This window comes from Trachemys scripta, chromosome 6 (genome assembly GCF_013100865.1).
Source record: "Trachemys scripta elegans isolate TJP31775 chromosome 6, CAS_Tse_1.0, whole genome shotgun sequence".
NCBI classification, from domain to species: Eukaryota; Metazoa; Chordata; order Testudines; family Emydidae; genus Trachemys; species Trachemys scripta.
The window spans coordinates 125,728,633-125,748,200 of NC_048303.1; the positions used below are offsets into that span (position 1 = coordinate 125,728,633).

The 19,568-nt window shown below is 46.2% G+C and overlaps 1 protein-coding gene across 5 annotated transcripts in view; it reads right to left on the bottom strand.

The window, feature by feature from the left end:
- Positions 1-19,568, bottom strand: part of PSD3 (pleckstrin and Sec7 domain containing 3) — a 158,167-nt gene that overhangs the window by 14,764 nt on the left and 123,835 nt on the right. For all 5 annotated transcript variants that reach the window (XM_034774827.1, XM_034774828.1, XM_034774831.1 and 2 more), the window contains 4 exons: positions 16,015-16,208; positions 13,168-13,238; positions 8,455-8,612; positions 2,383-2,527 (listed from right to left, as the gene is read on the bottom strand). In XM_034774827.1, the coding sequence (XP_034630718.1) occupies positions 2,383-2,527; positions 8,455-8,612; positions 13,168-13,238; positions 16,015-16,208 (568 nt within the window). The remainder of the gene's footprint in view (positions 1-2,382; positions 2,528-8,454; positions 8,613-13,167; positions 13,239-16,014; positions 16,209-19,568) is intronic.

A 19,568-nucleotide genomic window follows, 5' to 3' on the forward strand; every position in this document is an offset into this window, starting at 1 on the left:
CTAGTCCAGCAGTTTCTGACAGTGGGCAACGCCAGATGCACCAGAGGAAGTGCAAGGACCCCGCAGAGGGACACATCAGATCTCATCCTGATGTCTAACAGATTGGCCTAACCCGAACCCTTTTTTTGATCTAGCTAAATTCTTGGCCTCAACAACTTCCAGTGGCAGTGAGTTTCTCAGTCTAACTACACATGTGGAAAAATCACTGCCTTTTATTGATTTGAATCTGCCACCTTTTAGTTTCATTGAACATCCCCTTGTTCAGGTGTTATGAGCCAGGGAGAACAGAAGCTCTTCATCTACAGTCTGTAGACCATTTGTTATATACTTTTATTACATCCCTGTTACCAGCGAACTATAGGATGTAGACACTGGAGGTGAACTTGGTGAAATGACTTAGTACAATTAATTTTGTCTTGTCTCTTCATCTCCTATTTCTGTCAAGGTCTGACCCTGCTGCCACTGATGCCAATGAAAATGACGACACTGATTTTACTCTGAGCGGGCGCAGGTCCTTTGAACTAAGTGCTGTAGTGGTCTTCTTGATTCAGCTCACAAACTCTAACACGGAGACCAGAAAGAGTAGATAATTCATATTTCATCCTCTGCAGAATGAGAAACAGCCTGCTTACAACCTCTCCAGCTTGCAGATAAAAGCAGACAGGTTTTAGCTTGTCTTTGAATTTATCTGCTTTGAAAAATTTAAGAATCTTTTGCCGTTAGCTCAAACAACTTCGCTTATTCTGCTTCTCATGACACCCTTTTACCAGTATGCAAACCACAGGGGTTTGTTGTTTTGTTGTTATTTCTGATAAAATGGAAACAATGAAGCTAGGAAACTGTGCGCTAAATGGAATGATATCTCAGCGCAGTGAACGGTGGAAGGATTTTTTTGATGGCTGTGGGTGAATTATTGAAACCTCAAGCCATGGCGGAGCTGCAGTGAAAAAATGGCAAACAAGACGCTAGTTTGTATTAACAGAAGGTGAAAACCCAGAACAAGACAAGTACTATTACCCCTGTTTAAGGCACTTGCTGGACTTCCACCAAAAACACAGCTTGAAGTGCCAATCTCCAGGCCACTGGATGAGTGATATTGTCAGAAGGTGGCTTTGAAGAATCTAGGTTATGAGGAAAGGCTCTGAGAGCAAAGAAGTTCTGAAGGCAAGTCAGTAAGTGGTGGTGATGGCATAAAGCCTTTCAAATTTAGGAAAAGGAGTGATGAAGTTCAGAGAGATTTCGTTCACAATGCTAGCAGGAGATAAACTACTCAGGATCGCGTCATTCCTAAGAGTAGATTCTGTCCTCTGCTGCTGTGGTGCAAAGGGAGCATAGAGGAGACTCATCCATCCTACAGGACATTCCACCACTGGTGGACAGTGGCAGCTCTATGTATTTTGTTGCCCCAAGCACGGCAGTCAGGCGGCTTTCGGCGGTGCGCCTGCGGGAGGTCTGCCGGTCCCGCGGCTTTGGCGTACCCGCCGTCGAAGCTGCGGGACTGGCGGACCTCCCGCAGGCATGCCGCCGAAGGCTCCCTGACTGCCACCCCCATGGCGACTGGCAGGCCGCCCCCCGTGGCTTGCCACCCCAGGCACGCGCTTGGTGCGCTGGTGCCTGGAGCCTCCCCTGCTGGTGGAGAATCTGCGGGGGGCCAAGAGCTACCCTAGCTAGCTGCATGCCAATCACCGTCACAGCCCCCATAGATGCACTGGGAGGGGGCCCAGAGCACATTGTTCTACAGCGTGTACAGCTTAGAGCAGTCCTGAAGCTGCTCTAAAGTGACATTGGATGATGAACCGGCCCCTGGCTGGCCCCAGGGTCAATAAGCCAGGAAAGTGGCTTATGGCCCACTTTTCTCACCCAACTAAGCCCAAAGAGTAATAAATGCATGGGATAAGATTTCAGGGAAGTCTGTGGGCACAAAGAAAATACCTAAATTCAAGCAACACCTACATTTTGTTTCAGGAGGAGGAGACTGAAGGCTCTCAATTAAATCAAATCTTACAGGGTCAAGGAGTATAGGCATAATGTTGTGCTCCTGTGCCTGAAATGTCTTACATTCTTAGCCACACCCAGGAGACAAGGACTTTCTATCTGATGTGTAAATGGGCCTAAGGCTACAGGGGATACCTCCCTTTCTTCAGAAGCACAAACAAATTACATCCAGTCTCCATCCCATCTCACCCTTAACTTTGCAAATCTTTTTGGTCCTAAGAAGCAAGTAGAGAGAAACTCCTTTAGCTAGAGGTGTTAGCAAAACTGTTTGCGAGAGGAGCTTTACTAAATTGCATAGCTTCAAGGTTTCAGAAGAACCTTCCAAGCTCGTCTCCGGCCAAAGGACTCTCCCCCCCGGGAGATATGCTTATTATAATACCAGCTCACCTGAGATAACTTTGTTGTGGTGGCCGGCAGAAGTGGACGACTGAACTTCTTCTGAGAGCCAATAGCAGCTGGAAACGGTGGAGCAGAAAATATAGCTGCCACACAATTGATTTTGTTGATCCATGCCTGCATTTCTTCTGGGCTCCTGTGGAAGAAAGACGGAGAGCAATCAGGATATTGGTGGACTCAGTGTCTCCTCCCTCTTCCTCCTTGCTGTCAGCTTTATCATCATAGGGACATATGAACTACCATCTAGCGCAGTGTCCTAGTGTCAGAAGTCCCAGAAGGTGGCATGCAGAGGAAGTTTCTTCCTAACCACTTCAGTTAGAGGTTGGCTTATGTCTGGAAACATCCATTTTTGATGGCAGTCAAAATGCTCTCACCCCTTAATTTGCACATTTCTTCTTTACATCCTCAGTGGCTTCACTGAACCACAAACAGCCGCACCATTAGCTTGATTGCTAATAACTTCCCTTCCACAATCAACTACTGAGCCACAGAATACACAAGCAGCGACTACTTCCCCATTAAATGTAACCAAAGGAATGGCCCTTGCCCAACCTTCTACTTTGCCTACCCAAGACACAAAATCCTGCCTTCGACCTCACTTTTCCAAACCCTCTTCTCTACTTCTTACTGCAGAAGGGTATTAATAACACCATTCTTTCTGCACTTCTCAACCAACCAGCCTCTATAAAACACTGAGTTTACTGCCGTGCCAGGACCCACAGCAAAGAACTCCAAGACCTTCACTTAAATCTATTGCATGCTATTAAAAACTGCCTGGGCAGTGCCACTGATTGAGGAATTGATGACCCTGGTGATGTAGGGAAGGGCCAAAGCAAAGTATATTGAATGGTATAAAATCTGAGTTGGAGAAAATCATGCGTATGCAAGTCAAACGTGTCTCTTTTCCATCTCTTCCAACTATGGCCCTGATCCTGCAAAGACTTTCATGCATGCTTAACTTTAGGCACTGTGATTGAAGTCACACAAGCTCAAATCTTTGCCAGATACAGATGGAAAGGTGTGAAAATCATCCTCAGAAGGACATAACCACTATCAAACTAGGGCTCTTGGTGGGAACCTACAGGTACAGTAATCAACACAAAGAGAGAGACTAGAACTCATCTCTGCATCTAGTGCTTCCAGCCACACCTTGCTGCTTCTTCTACCTAGTGGGAAACAGGAGTCTCCAGCCCCTTTCAAACTTGAATTCAAGTGCATTCTTGGGGCTCATCTGCATAGCGCTGCAGTGCAAGCGAGGGCTGCGTGATTTCTAGGGCGCTCTACCTGCCCTGTGTAGACCCTGCGGGCAGGATCCACAGGGCACATAGTGCATGCTAACATAGTTCTGTTTGAAATGGGACTACGTCAGCAAGAACTAGGTAACTTTTAGAGTGCGCCAGCAGGGTCTACACGTGGCAGGTGGAGAGCAGCACGGTAGAGTGCTTTAGATATCACACAAGCCTTCAGTATGTGCTTACTCTCCAGCAAGCTGTGGGATCATTTATGGGGTTAAATTTCTATACCATATCGTGGTTCAGCAGGAACATACAGTAACTCCTCACTTAAAGTCGTCCCGGTTAACGTTGTTTCGTTGTTACGTTGCTGATCAATTAGGGAACATGCTCGTTTAAAGTTGTGCAAAGCTCCCTTCTAACCTCGTTTGGCAGCTGCCTGCTTTGTCCACTGCTTGCAGAAGAGCAGCCCGTTGCAGATACCTGGTGGGGGCTTGGAACCAGGGTGGACCAGCAGCCCCCCTATCAGCTCCCCGCTCCCCTAAGTTCCCTGTGCAGCAGCTGCCCAGCAGGCTATCAATTGCCAGCAGTTCAGCTGTCCCTCCCCCCACTGCCATGCGCTGCTCCTGCCCCTCTGGCTTGGAGCTGCTCCCCGAGACTCCTGCTTGCTGTGCAGGGTGTGTGTGCTAATGTCAGGTGTCCCCCTCCCCCCTGCTCCTGCCCCCCGCTTACCCCTTCTCCATATAGATCAGGGAGGGGACACAGATGGACAGAGACAGAGAGAGCCTGGGGAGCAGCTGCTGTCTCAACTTCCTGATCCACTTAAAAAGACAATGGACTTAAGAGTGGGTCAGCTTACTTAAAGGGACAGTGTGCATCTCTCTCTCCCACACACAAGGTGTGTGTCTGTCTCTGTCTGCTATGCTGTCTCCCCTCCCTCGTGTTCGTGCTGCCTTGTGGGAGAAGCTACATTAATAACAATGTGTTAACCCAGTGGTTCTCAAACTTCTGTACTGGTGACCCCTTTCCCATAGCAAGTCTCTGAGTGCAACCCCCCTTATCAATTAAAAATACTTTTTTATATATTTAACACCATTATAAATGCTGGAGGCAAAGCGGGGTTTGGGGTGGAGGCTGACAGCTCGTGACCCCCCATGTAATAACCTCATGACCTCCTGAGGGGTCCCGATCCCCAGTTTGAGAACCCCTGTGTTAACTCTTGAGGGCTCAGCGAGTGCTAGTTCATCATTTAGCACTAAGGCATTCCCTGGGAAATATCCCACCCTCTGACTCCTCCACCTCATTCGCTTAACATCGTTTAACTTAAAGTCGCATTTTTCAGGAACATAACTACAACGTTAAGCAAGGAGTTACTGTACTGTGAACAGCTGCAAATGGGCTGAGACTACACAAACAAATCAAATCAAAATCATTTGGATTTTCAATGCTGAGTGCTACAAGGGGCAGGTAAATTGCTAGCAAGGGCATGCAAATATAAAGCCAGAATGCTCTACTGGTATTTCCTGCCTTCATTACCTGTGATTCAGCTGAGGTCCTCTAGGCCAGTGATTTTCAAACTATTTTCCTGGCGACCCAGTTGAAGAAAATTGTTGATGCTTGTGACCCAACGGGGCTGGGGATGAGGGGTTTGGGGTGCAGGAGGGGCTCAGGGCTGAGGTAGAGGGTTGGGATGCAGGCGTGAGGGCTGTGGGGTAGGACCAGGAATGAGGGGTTCAGGGTGTGGGAGGGGGCTGTCGATTGGGGCAGGGGGTTGGGGTGCGGGAGGGGGTCAGGGCTCTGGGCTGAGGGTGCAGGCTCTGGGGTGGGGCCGGGGATGAGAGGTTTGGGGTGCAGGAAGGGGCTCCGGGGGTTTGAGGGGGGGCTCAGGGCTAGGGAAGGGGCTTACTGGTCAGTGGCGCAGCGGGGGTGCAGAGACAGGCTTCCTGCCTGTCCTAGCCCTGTGGACCCCGCTGCGCCCCAGAAGCGGCCAGCAGCAGGTCTGGCTCCAAGGCAGAGGCACGCAAACAGCTCTTGCCCAGCAGGCACCGCCCCCCAGCTCCCATTGGCTGGGGGGCCGATGCCTGCGGGCAAGAGCTGGCCGCTGGCCGCTTCCGGGGCGCAGCGCGGTATCAGAACAGGTAGGGACTAGCCTGCCTTAGCCGGGCAGCACCGGCCTAGTCGGCGGTGCTGACCAGAGCTGCCACGACCCAGTGCCTGACATTCCGCGACTCGGTACTGAAAACCACTGCTCTAGCCAATAAAATCCATCAGACAACCTATGGACTGGCTGGTGCTCTATTTCGCTGCATATTCTAAGGCCCTGAGCGTGTCTGCTGATTCTTGCAGGCTGACTCCTGTGCCCTCATGAAGCCTCGCTGGGCTGCTCGGGACTCTGGGGGTGCAGCAGTCTGCCCACGCACATCTCACGGGAGGATCGCGGCTCAAGCAAACATTTTTTTTTTTTAAGGTCAGAATGGCCCCTAAAATATCACACTTGGAGTTGCAGCTAGCAAGAGATGTTAAGAGTAACAAGAAGGGTTTCTTCAGGTATGTTAGCAACAAGAAGAAAATCAAGGAAAGTGTGGGCCCCTTGCTGAATGAGGGAGGCAACCTAGTGACAGAGGATGTGGAAAAAGCTAATGTACTCAATGATTTTTTTGCCTCTGTCTTCATGAACAAGGTCAGCTCCCAGACTGCTGCACTGGGCAGCACAGTATGGGGAGAAGGTGACCAGCCCTCAGTGGAGAAAGAAGTGGTTCGGGACTATTTAGAAAAACTGGACGAGCACAAATCCATGGGGCTGGATGCGCTGCATCCGAGGGTGCTAAAGGAGTTGGCGGATGTGATCGCAGAGCCATTGGCCATTATCTTTGAAAACTCATGGCGATCGGGGGAGGTCCCAGATGACTGGAAAAAGGCTAATGTAGTGCCCATCTTTAAAAAAGGGAAGGAGGAGGATCTGGGGAACTACAGGCCAGTCAGCCTCACCTCACTCCCTGGAAAAATCATGGAGCAGGTCCTCAAGGAATCAATTCTGAAGCACTTAGAGGAGAGGAAAGTGATCAGGAACAGTCAGCATGGATTCACCAAGGGCAAATCATGCCTGACTAACCTAATTGCCTTCTATGAGGAGATAACTGGGTCTGTGGATGAGGGGAAAGTAGTGGATGTGTTATTCCTTGACTTTAGCAAAGCTTTAGATACGGTATCCCACAGTATTCTTGCCAGCAAGTTAAAGAAGTATGGGCTGGATGAATGGACTATAAGGTGGATAGAAAGCTGGCTAGATCGTCGGGCTCAACGGGTAGTGATCAACGGCTCCATGTCTAGTTGGCAGCCGGTTTCAAGCGGAGTGCCCCAAGGGTCGGTCCTGGGGCTGGTTTTGTTCAATATCTTCATTAATGATCTGGAGGATGGCGTGGACTGCACCTTCAGCAAGTTTGCAGATGACACTAAACTAGAAGGAGTGGTAGATACGCTGGAGAGTAGGGATAGGATACAAAGGGACCTAGACAAATTAGAGGATTGGGCCAAAATAAGCCTGATGAGGTTCAACAAGGACAAGTGCAGAGTCCTGCACTTAGGACGGAAGAATCCCATTCACTGCTACAGACTAGGGACCGAATGGCTAGGTAGCAGTTCTGTAGAAAAGGACCTAGGTGTTACAGTGGACGAGAAGCTGGATATGAGTCAACAGTGTGCCCTTGTTGCCAAGAAAGCTAACGGCATTTTGGGCTGTATAAATAGGGGCATTGCCAGCAGATTGAGGGACATGATCGTTCCCCTCTATTTGACATTGGTGAGGCCTCACCTGGAGTACTGTGTCCCGTTTTGGGCCCCACACTACAAGAAGGATGTGGAAAAATTGGAAAGAGTCCAGCGGAGGGCAACAAAAATGATAAGGGGGCTGGAGCACGTGAGTTATGAGGAGAGGCTGAGGGAACTGGGATTGTTTAGTCTGCAGAAGAGAAGAACGAGGGGGGATTTGATAGCTGCTTTCAACTACCTGAAAGGGGGTTCCAAAGAGGATGGAGCTCGGCTGTTCTCAGTGGTACCAGATGACAGAACAAGGAGTAATGGTCTCAAGTTGCAGTGGGGAAGGTCTAGATTGGATATTAGGAAAAACTTTTTCACTAGGAGGGTGGTGAAGCACTGGAAAGGGTTCCCTAGGGAGGTGGTGGAATCTCCTTCCTTAGAGGTTTTTAAGGTCAGGCTTGACAAAGCCCTGGCTGGGATGATTTAATTGGGATTAGGTCCTGCTTTGAGCAAGGGGTTGGACTAGAGGACCTCCTGAGGTCCCTTCCAACTCTGATATTCTATTATTCTAATCTGACCTCCTGTCTAACACAGGCCATAGAATTACATCCATTTACTCCTGAACTGAGCCCAGTAACTTGTGTTTGGCTAACATAAATCTTCCAGAAAGGCCTCCACTCTTGATCTGAAGAGATCAATAGAGGGAGAATCCACCACTGCCTTCCCTTGGCAGTTTGTTCCAATGGTTACTCACCCTCACTGCTACACATTGTGCTAACTTTATCTGGCTTCTAATGACAGCCATTGCTTCTCATGTCTTTCTCTGCTAGAGTAAAGAGCCCTTCAGTACTTGGTCTTTTCTCCCCATGAAGATACTCTCACATGCGAATCAAGTCACCTCTTAATCACCTTTTTGATAAACTAAACAGACTGATCTCCGTTAGAGTCCCACTTAACCCTCCAAGTCACGAACTTCCTGCACCCCCAGAGGGTACAATCACCCCCCTCTCCTCCCAATCCTTTTCTGCCCACAAACAAACCAGCCCTAGGAAAACTCTGAGTGAACAGAACATACTGGGCTTGGAAAAGCAGGACCCTCCAGTCAGCTGTTTTGAGCTTTAGGACGTTGGGCCTCTTCTCATAGTCTGTTGCCTTTGATGCCAATGCATGGTGCACGCTAACTGCATTTTTCAGATCCTCCTCAGACAAAGCCTTTTCTGGTTTATATTCATCCTGCAGTAATTAAAACGAAAAGATGGCAGAAGTTATTTCAGGTTGTTCATCTCTTCCTTTAACCTAACAAAGGCAATACAGTCATGTTCCATAAAGGGCCAGCAGCAGTGATTATAAAAATATCAATTTAACCTAATCTGTTCTATAAACATTTCCATTTTCGGTTCTTAAAACATTACCTTTTAAGATTCTTTAATATCTCTGCAAGGAAGTGAAGGAATTCCACCACCTTCCCGACAAGAAGAGGGAAGACCAGTAAGTGTCATGAAGAAGTTAAATAAATCCTAGAGGGCTAAATTCCACAGTGTTCTTAAGTCATAGCCCAGAACCTGATTTTGGATTTCACGTGGTGTCGAACCAGCGTAAAATCAGAATCAATTAAAAAACCAGCATTCTAAATACAATCTGAGACCCAGCCGCGTTGTAAAGTGAAGCTGCAAAGACATTCGTCAACCAGGTGTGCATCCGTATGCAATAACATGTGAAGGTGGCACAGCCAGCCCAAAATAGGGCATTCCAGAGGCATGTCAAGGGACAAGTCACCTCCTGGCAATGCTGCAGTGGTGTAAGTTTACACAAAGTTGCTTAAAGAGAATTTGCAACTAGCACTTAACCGCTATCCATCCCTAACCTATGACCACATGATGTTGATCAATCTTGATGTCAGATATGCCTCGTTAGGACTCCGGGTGCTGAGCAGGGTGAAGCGTGGCTGCCACATAATGGGGATCTAATGTTTAAGGGGGAAGAATACGCTCTGGCCGTGGGTGATCTGGCTCCAGGATTAGCAAACACTACTGGGCAGAGATCTAGTAGGCAGACCTGCTCTAGGAACGACAATGCAGGGGGCAGCAATGCTTTAAACGGAGGCTCCGCTGAGGGAACTGACTCATTGGAGTGCCCTGCACTAGGTCAGATCCTCAGCGGGTGTAAATCAGGGTAACGCCATGGAGCCGGCCAACACAGCACGAGTAAACCTACGTGGGAATTCTAAGGATATACAGGCCACCCTGCAGTCAGGGCTAATTAAGTTGCTGCCAAGCCTGGAATTAGGATTTCCTCGACTCATCACCTTGGCTAGTTCAGTGTCCACACAAATTAAACTGTTGACTTGCTGAGTTAGGGTTTCATCAGGATTCCCCCAGGTGGCTCACGCCGCAGGACACAGCCTGCACCTGATCTTCATGCAGGGGGTGCAGTAAGCACACCACTCTCATGGACTGATCATCACTGACCCCTGAGCACAGGACGGTGCTTTCCATCCCCCCACCAGGGTCATGGAGTGACTGTGCTGGTTTGTCCACAGAGACTCTGCTGAGCGAGTGGTTTTCTCAGACACAGGACCCATGCACTGGTGGGTCTGGTAGGTCATTATCACCATTTGCTGTCCAAAACCAATGCACTGGCCTGTAGGCCTCCCCCTGCCTGTCATTTGCAAGAGTCACTGTGGTTCTGCTACGACCTGCAATGGAGAAAACAAGAGGGTAGGAGACTGGAGCAAAAGAACCCTTCTGAATCTAATCAAATGTGGTGTAAGGAGCGTACATGGTCCCACGGCAAGAAGGAAAGATGGAGATTGGCAATGCTTCATGGAGAGATGCAAGCTAGGATAAACCTCAAGCCTGCAGTGGTCTGGCTCTAAAACTGTCACCGGATGTCAATGATCTGGCCAGCTACTGCCCTGTCTCACACTTCCCGCCCCCTTCTTGGGAGGGGAGATGTTGGCAAGTCAACTCCAGCAGTATCTGATTCCCTCCAGTATCCCCCTCCCAATGAGGCTTCACACCCGGACAGGCATGGAGACAGAAGGATCCCTTCTTATCTACAGACCAAAGTCAAACACCCATGTGAACCCTACTAGGTCAACTGGTAGCCTACAAGACCACTGATTTGGGGCCTCTGTTAACTTCCCTGAAAGCCCTTAAAACAATTTTACTTTGTTACTCTCAGACAAAGTCTAGAGAGGCTTGTGATGGGCAGTCAGACTTCCCCCACAAAGGCCCTCAGTCCTGTAGAACTGATACAGGATGCCGAGACTTGGGCTGAAGGACCCCAGTAGCTGGAGAACACCAGGTTACACATCTCCTTTAAACATGCACAACACAATTCCCCTGCAGTTCCAGTGTCTGAATCGAAGTCGGCTGGCTCAAGCCCAAACCCAGTTACAGTGAGGCAGCATGACAGACGCTTTGGCCTCACTATCAGCTGAAGTCATCTTTTAATGCAGTGTTCAGTCTCAGCGTCCTATTGAACTCAGCTCTCCTTGGATTTCCAGGTAGCCAGCCAGGAATGCCTTTTCCATTTTCCATTTCCATGACTCACAGGCTGTGCCTTCCTTAATCCATTTTTAGTGAACCCCAGTGTGAAATTGTGCTTGTTACCAGCTATTGTACAACGGGTGGACACCTTCACTGACTATGCCGGATCACTATAGAATTCTTTTCTTCAGAGGATCCCGTACGTGTCCAGGTGCCGATACTTAGGTATGGGCTCCGTCCTTATGTCTTTTTTTATCTCCTGTCAATTTTTTCCCCCTCTCTAGTCGAAGAAAAGGGTCCGAGCAAATTTACACACAGAAAATCCTAAAGCCCATAGCATTATAAAGATACAGTGTAACATCACAAAACTAGTATCGCTGCAAACAAAACCCGATCCAAACAAACCGGTATGGCCTGCTGTACTACACCATTTGTCAAGAAACCAGTTTTTATTGCATGAAAGTCAGTCCAAGCTCACAGTCCCATTTCAGCTCAGGCTAATGACGAGACATTGTGACAGTCTCCTTTTCTGCTGATTTCCTGTCACATTAGAACCACAGAGGGCAGGAAATTAACCTGGGGGTTCCATGCACAGGACAGACGTTAAAGCTTGTCAAATTTCTGATCTTGTATAATCTTGGGCAGATGTATTTAGTTGGCTAATTGCAAGTGTTTCAGGTAAGGCCCTCTGGCAGCCTGGCTGCTCATTGATTCAGAAAGCATCTCTCTCAAATCACTCATTTAATAATGGAACAATAGGCAACACAGCAGTTAGCACTGGCCCTGTTCCATCTAATATGTGGCCATAGGCTCTGATTCTGCTGATGCTTATAAAAGCATAAACTTGGAGTTACTGTCCCTTAGATACCTCCGTAATAGGTGTCTTTAAAAAAAAAAAAAAAAAAAACAAGGATAGAAAATCATGAGAGAGCAGAATCAGGTCCATATTGCCCTTTGGAAGATGATATATCTACCAATTATTATTACTGTAGTATCTAGAGGTCACTGTTGAGATTGGGGCTCCATTGTGCTAGGTGCTGTACAGAGATAGAGTGCCCTTGCAGCGAACAGCTCACCATCTCAACTGACAAAATGTGGAAGGGCAAAGAGAGGCACGGAAAAGGGACATGACTTGTCTAAGATCATACAGTCGCTCAGTGGCAGAGCAATGCAATTCTCAGAATAGCTTCCATGGAAGCCAAGGTAGCTAGAGCTCTTCTGGAAGTTAGGATAATTTGCGTATCATTTAGGCTTTGTGTTCACTAGCACTTTTGTCGGCAAAACTTTTGTCGGTCAGGGGTGTGGGAAAAAACCCACCCCTGACCGACATAAGTTTCACTGACAAAAGCACTGGTGTGAACTGGCCACAGAGCGACTCCACGGGAGATCTACAGCGGTACAGCTGTGCTGTTGTAAAGTCCACAGCGTAAACACAGCCTTTGTGCTGAAAACCACAGTTCTGTAGCTTTCACTACAATGAAGCATGCCAGACTCTGCAAAAACTCTGTTTTTCCTGAAACAATGAACTTCTGGACTGAGATTTTCCATGCTTCGTTTCTCCCTAAGGTGGATTTCATGAAATCAAAACGTTTTGCAGAAACCTGTCACTTTTGACAAAAGCTTTGACTGGAAAAAGTCAACACAAAGTTTTGATTTTCTTGTTTCCTTTTGATATGGTAAAACCATTTTGTTTCCAGTTGATCATTTAATTTGGTCTTTTATATTTAATATTTCAACACTCTGGAAAGTCAAAACAATTAGATGGTTTCAAACTGAATTTTTGTTCACTGCAGGAAATTTTACCATTTCATGTTGATCTAGAATAAAATCCCCACTCTGTTTCTGGCCAGTTTGAAGGCAAACCCTCCCCCTAGCTTCCTTTCAGGCCATGATTAACCGACTAGTTTCTGACATGCATCATGGCAGATGGGGGTCTCAAGAAGGGATCTGAAGGAGAAGGTAGAGGCCTTCTGCATGTGTCCATACACATAGGCAGCATGGAAGGCAGCACAGAGATGTGTGTGTGACAAACAGGCAGATGATGTTGTCTTCACTGGTAGGGCAGAATGTGTGAAGCCGTGAATGACAGCAGCAGACTAGTAGGGATGGACAGAGTTAAGAAAGAGAGAGCGAGACGTGGTCAAAGTGACAGGCAGGGAGAGGATCTGTGTATGGACTGGAGATGTGCCATGTGGGTCTTGGGAAACCAGAGTGGGTGCCCAACTGAAGGGAGGCACCAAGAGGAAAGGGTTGGGAACCCTTGCTTTCTCCGCCTCAAAGAAAGCTACTTCTTTTACCTTTTGCAAGTAAAGCACTGTTCCCTTCAGCACAGCGTAGAAGGTTTTCCAGCCACGCTTCCCTCTGGGAGCTAAAGAGAAAACAAAAGAAATGCAACCCATTTAACTCAAATCCATTTTTCCCTTTGTCTAGGCAACAGGGAACCTACATTAATTCTGCATTCAACATCTCTTGTATTCTGCTTTTCAAAGGGGAGCGTAACTAGCCAGAGTGCCTGCTCTGTAGCTAGGGCCGGGGGGGACAAAACAGCCATGATTACAGGGTCAGCAGGCGAATAGAGCTTATCCAGAAAACAGCTGCAGTACAGGTGCTTGTCCCGTTCTGCGAGCCTGACAATATGAATTTCACCAGCCACAGGAGTGGGACACGCTATGCAGCACAGTCTGAGCTCTGTGTGGTGACAGAGGATTAGAGTAGTGAAGACCACCAGATAGTGGAGTTAGAGGGAACTTCTCTAACTGCAAGCAGGCACCACTCATAACTGGTACAGTGCCACTCTGTAGGGGGTAGCAAACCAAAGCATCCATCCCTCTTGCTGCAGCCACAAAGAAACCAGGATCAAGTTTTCAGTTGCTTCCCCAGTCCCTTCTTCCTAGCAGAAGGAGAGAAAATGATGGAAGACAACTAAAATCCCAGACAAACTCCTATATTAAGCTGGTGTTAAAGTTGAAGGACCACACCAGTGAAAACTTGTAATTATCCCAAAACAAGAATTACAAAGCCAGGGAATTCAGAGTTAAAGCTACACTTCAAAGTATAGCCCAAATAAATGTGTTAGTGTCTAAGGTGCCACAAGGACTCCTCGTTGTTTTTACTTCAAAGACATTCGAACATGTTAAAGTGTAAAAATGCACCATTCGTAGATTCATAGAGCTTAAGGCTACAAGGGACCATTAGATCATCTAGTCTGACCTCCTGCATAACACAGGCCATTACATTTTGCCCCATTATTCTCTGCTAAACCTATTTGTATTTGACTAAAGCATAAATTGTGATTGGCTAAAGCACCTCTTCCATGAAGACATCGCGAGACGGAGACTTCACCCCTTCCCTTGGGAGTAATCACCTTCTTGGTTACAAACGTGCGCCTCACTTCTAATTGGAATTTGTCTGACTGCAGCTGCCAGCCACTGGTTTTTGTTATGCCTTTCGCCGCTAGAATAAACAGCTCTTTAGCACCTGGTATTTTCTACCCCCTGAAGGTTCCCACAGAACCTTAACTTGGCCTTGTAGTGACTCCATGAGAAAAATAAACATGAAAAAAAGAATCTATCTTTAAAAATTAGTTTAATCTTACTTACCTGGGACCACAAAACCTACGGGAAATTTTTTCATAAGTGTCTAAGTGACTTAGGAGACAAAGTCCCATTGACTTTTAATGGGACTTCGGCTCCTGAGTCATGTAGGCACTTTTGAAAATGTTGTCCTAAATGCCTTAATCATGTGTATGGTTATCGCAGAAAGTGTAATCTTTAGTCCATTAAATAATATGCAATTTTTATTGTTCTGATTAAGCAAAGGAAGCACAATTCTTCCTTAAGATTTGTAAAGGGAGTGGACACCACTAGCAAACCTGGAGTGGGATGTTGGTAAAATAATTCTAAGCCACTTAGAACCTGTTTAGAACATGAAGTTTAACCAATGAGGTGGCCTATTTATTAGGAAGAATCAGGCCACTTTGATTTCAAAAGTACCTAAATATGGATTTAGGAGTCTATCTTTAGGGCTCCAACTCTGAAAATGTTGTTCGGTTGTAAGACATCCAGACCTAGCATAATACATGGCACAATCTTCAGATACTTGTACACAACTGAAAAAGAGCAACAGGTGTTCATAGTCCATAATAAAGTCAGATTTTGTTTTCAGTGTTAATCCCAGCAATTGTAATATGAGCTACCACCACATATACATTAACAACAATCGGGAAAACACAGATGCTCTCAGTAGTCACTGCTCTCCAAAGCCACATTTCTGTCGCTTCCCCCACCCTAAAAAACAAGGCTTCATATAGCAGTGACTACTGCAGTTTTCAACAGTATAAAAATAGCATATGCACCAATACACTCCCCACCCCCAAAAAGCCCTCAATAATGAGTCCTCCATTATACAGTTACAACAATGAGGAAATATGAAATTAAAAGCTGGAAATGCAACCAAACGTAGTTGCACATTTATTATGAATAGGGGGCCAGTAGGTACCAAACGACATCCTATTTCTGAAAGGATGCAAGGTCTAATTTGAAGAAGAGTATTATACCTCACTAACAAGGAATGACCTGCTACAGGGTTATTCTGAAAAGGCCAGTGAACTTCTACAGGGATGGATCAATCCTTGGATTCTCATCTGGGGACTGAGACACCCTGGGGGGGGGGGGGGTTGCGACAGGTGTTTCAAGGGGTCAGGACCTTCCTACTCTTCTTTATGAAAAATGTCTGTTGTAACTTGGAATCACGGATGGCAAAAGTTGAGAAATATTGGGCTAGTCCATGAACAGAACCTACAGTAGTTCCAATAAAACTGGCCTGAGTTTTGTGAACAACACTTTAGTTTCTTTAAGCACAAAAGATACACGTTGCTCTCCAATATTACATTTTCATTACACAAATTCACTAAAGCAAAGGACGTGGGTACCATTAACTTTACACTACGGGGCACGGAACAGTCCTCAAAATGGCCCAATAGTGTTCTTTTCTGCTGTGATAATCACATGGCTATTTTGTTTCTTATGCTTTCAATAACCTGGCTGTAGCAGGCTTGTTCTTGTTTATGGGCACAAGGCCATAAGCCACTGGAGGGTAAAGAGTGGTACCTAAGAGAGAAAACAATAAACATAAAAGATGCTCACTCCTCTTTCCATCCATATCTGCATGGATTTTCCGAGCCAGAAATCCAGTTTTATACACAGCAGCATTGGGGTCATGAGGAATGTCCAGGAAGGGGTTATTGGAATGGCCGATCCGAGTAATGGTCTTTGAATGGGGTCCATTATCCTTCTCATCAGTACCATCAGGGTGAGATTTTTTTTTCTCCTCTTCATCTCTAAAAACAGATGAACACAACAAAGTTTAGGTGAAAAACCCATCGCCCAGCGCCATTATCCTGCAAGGTGTCATCTCCTTAATTTCTGCACGTGCTTTATTTTTCAGAATTTTTCCTCTCTTTAGGTTATTCTTATCAGCATTTTTTTTACTATGGGCTTGATCTAAACCCACTGAAGACAATGGGCCGGCTCCCATTGGCTTCCATAAGTTTTGGATCAACAAAGTATTTAAGTACAACCCTAACTTAAAACATTTTGACACAAAAAAGCCATTTTCTATTAACAAAACTTTTCTGGGAAATATTTTCACCAGCGCCATTTATAACTAACCGTTTGGGTGCCTAACTCTACCATCCGCTCCTGGCAAGCTCTTACGGAAGTCATTGATTGACAACTGCAGGATCATGCCCTTGCTTTTGAAGAGACTGCTTCTCCCCTCCTTGCCAGGCAGGAGATATGGAAAAAGCAATCCGATGGCAAATGAATGGGTTTAGCAATGACAAGAAGATACGAATGCTTGACATCTTTATATTTGTGAGGTCCAGTTATGAAGATCTGTACCTCTGCTAATATTTGCCTCCATGAGTTCCAGCCTCTCACTTGACAAAGCATCACACTCTCCCAGGACCCCAGACCCACGAAGGGTGGGGGGGGGGAGTAGCAGGAGACCCTGGTTCCCAAACCTAATTCTGGAACAGTGGCAAACAGGATGCATCTGAGAACTGGAGTTTAAAGGAGGCAGTTCCCATAGAGGAGGGAATCTCCAGACTGCATGTGCAGGAGGATCACACAAGTGCAGTTACAAGACAGATTTCAGAACAGAATTGCAACACTAGTTTACAATACCCTGAATTTTAGCATCATTATTAATAATAATAATAAATTATAATTAATTATAGTAATTATAATTGGTACTACCATAGCACCTAGGAGCCCTAGTGGTAGACGAGGACCCCATTGTACCAGGCACTGTTACAATTCTCAACAATACATTTAATTTGGGGATTTTCCTTTTCCCAAAAGTAGTAAAATTCTCCATCACCATTTCATTATTTTTTTCTCTTGGTGGAGTCATTTTTTCTGTAGACTTCAGACCAAAAAAGGAATCCCAATACCTCCATTTTATTAAAGGTAAAGTTTGTTTCACCAGCAGACTAAAAGACACCAATGTTTTTCTGTAATCTACACAGCCCTCCTTTGAAAAAGGCCTTACAGATACTGATCATTTGAATGCAGACCGTGGATTTGCAAGTGTCTTCTTCAGCGAACAATTCTTCAAGCGTGTATATTATATATTGTGTCTCCATTCACCCTATTTTACACTCTAATTCTTAATTCTACTGCCTGCATATGGGAGCAAACATACTTCTTATAAACAATGGGGAAAATGCTGATCTCTGCGCTCCGTCTAAATATCAGGCCAATGAAACATATTTCACTTTAGATTATTCCACGCCTAAAATGGAGCAAGTCAAACTCAGTATCCTTCTCCACTATGGAGCCAGTAGGGATCCATCTGATTCTAAGGGCAGAAGGGTCCATTCTGACCATCTAGTCTGACCTCCGGCATAGCACCAGACATGGAAATCATACCCATCTCGCCCAACAGCTTAGGGTTGATATTAGGAGAGGATGGTAAGACTTTAACTTCCTAATACAAATGTACACACACAAGAACCTCATGGGGATACTGGAGACCCTGAGGGGAGTTTAATTCAGTAGAAGGACGGAAAGTTACATACCAGTTATTGAGCTAAATTCATCCCAGGTGTAACTCTACTGACATCACTGGAGTTACCTCAGGGATTAATAGTGTGAAATTCCAGCTCCACTCAAGACAATGGGAGATTTGCTACTGACTTCAGTGATATCAGGATTTCAGTCATTCTCTTTGCCATGTTTCTGTCGCTTCCCCCACCCTAAAAAACAAGGCTTCATATAGCCCCAGTACAATTATAGCTCCACTTTCCAGGGAGCATAAGGCAAAAATACTATCAATCTCTACATAGCCCGACTCCTCCACGTCTCTCACTCTTTAAACCACAGACCGAACATTTAACACAGCCAGAGGAGATCTGCATGTGTATGCAAACAAGCACAGATTATGGAAGAGTGGAATCAAGAGGGGAAAAGAGAAAGAACAACAATCATCACATTTCCTGGGATTTCCATTTCCCTCATCGTTTAATCCTACTTAATGATATTTCATGCAAGAGGGATTGGGGAGCGGCAAAAATAAGGAATCTTTCCTGAACATGTTCTTCTCTGAAAAGCGACTGTAAGAAGGAAAAGAGAGACAGGATCCCATATTTACTGGCTTCCAGATCAGAGCTGCACACATTACAAATCACAAGACATGGTTCATTTCAATAGCCGACTGGGAGCTAAGGGAGCCCTTGTCTTTGATGGTACGTGAGAAGGAATGGACTGCAGCTCACCCTCCCAGAGCCGCACTTACTCTGCCCTGCTGATAAGAGAATAACATAAAAGCTTTCGCTCCTAACTGAAGTGTCTGTGACTTTGAACACACCAGGGAGTGGATGGTGTTGAATACAGTGATGCTTTCCTGTCTACAGGTTCGATAATGAAATTTATGGGAGCCTTTCATGAACTTCAGTGGGCTCTGGATCCAGTCCCGTGGCTGTAAACAGCAGCACGGACAGCAAGTCTTTTAGAATGACGACAGGTCTAGCCAGTAACAAGCGATGAAGAATGAGATGAGGATCGTGTAGCCGTCCTCCATATATCATTTATCGTCGTCTTACCCTGCTCTGCCCCCGGTCTTTAATCCACCATGTAACAATTGCTGTCAAAGCTCTGAAACCCTTGTTTAGCCTACAGGAACAAACAGAATCTTTGGCTATCAAAGAGACTCTGACCAGATTAACAGCATTTCTTCACACTTCAATATCCTAGGTCAGGGGTAGGCAACCTTTCAGAAGCGGTGTGCCGAGTCTTCATTTATTTACTTTAATTTAAGGTTTTGCGTGCCGGTAATACATTTTAACGTTTTTTAGAAGGTCTGTCTCTATAAGTCTATAATATATAACTAAACTATTATGTATGTAAAGTAAACAAGGTTTTCAAAATATTTAAGAAGCTTCATTTAAAATTAAATTAAAATGCTGATCTTACGCCACCAGCCTGCTCAGTTCGCTGCCAGCCTGGCGTTCTGTTCACCTAGGCCGGCAGCGGGCTGAGTGGGGCCTGACCTCTGAAGCCCCCCACACCCCCAGAAGGGTGGGTGTGGGGGGCTTCAGAGGTCAGGGCAGAGGGCTGGAGGGGTGTGTGGAGGGGTGCAGGGCAGAAGGCTGGGGGTGTGGGGGGCTTCAGAGGTCAGAGCAGAGGACTGGAGGGGT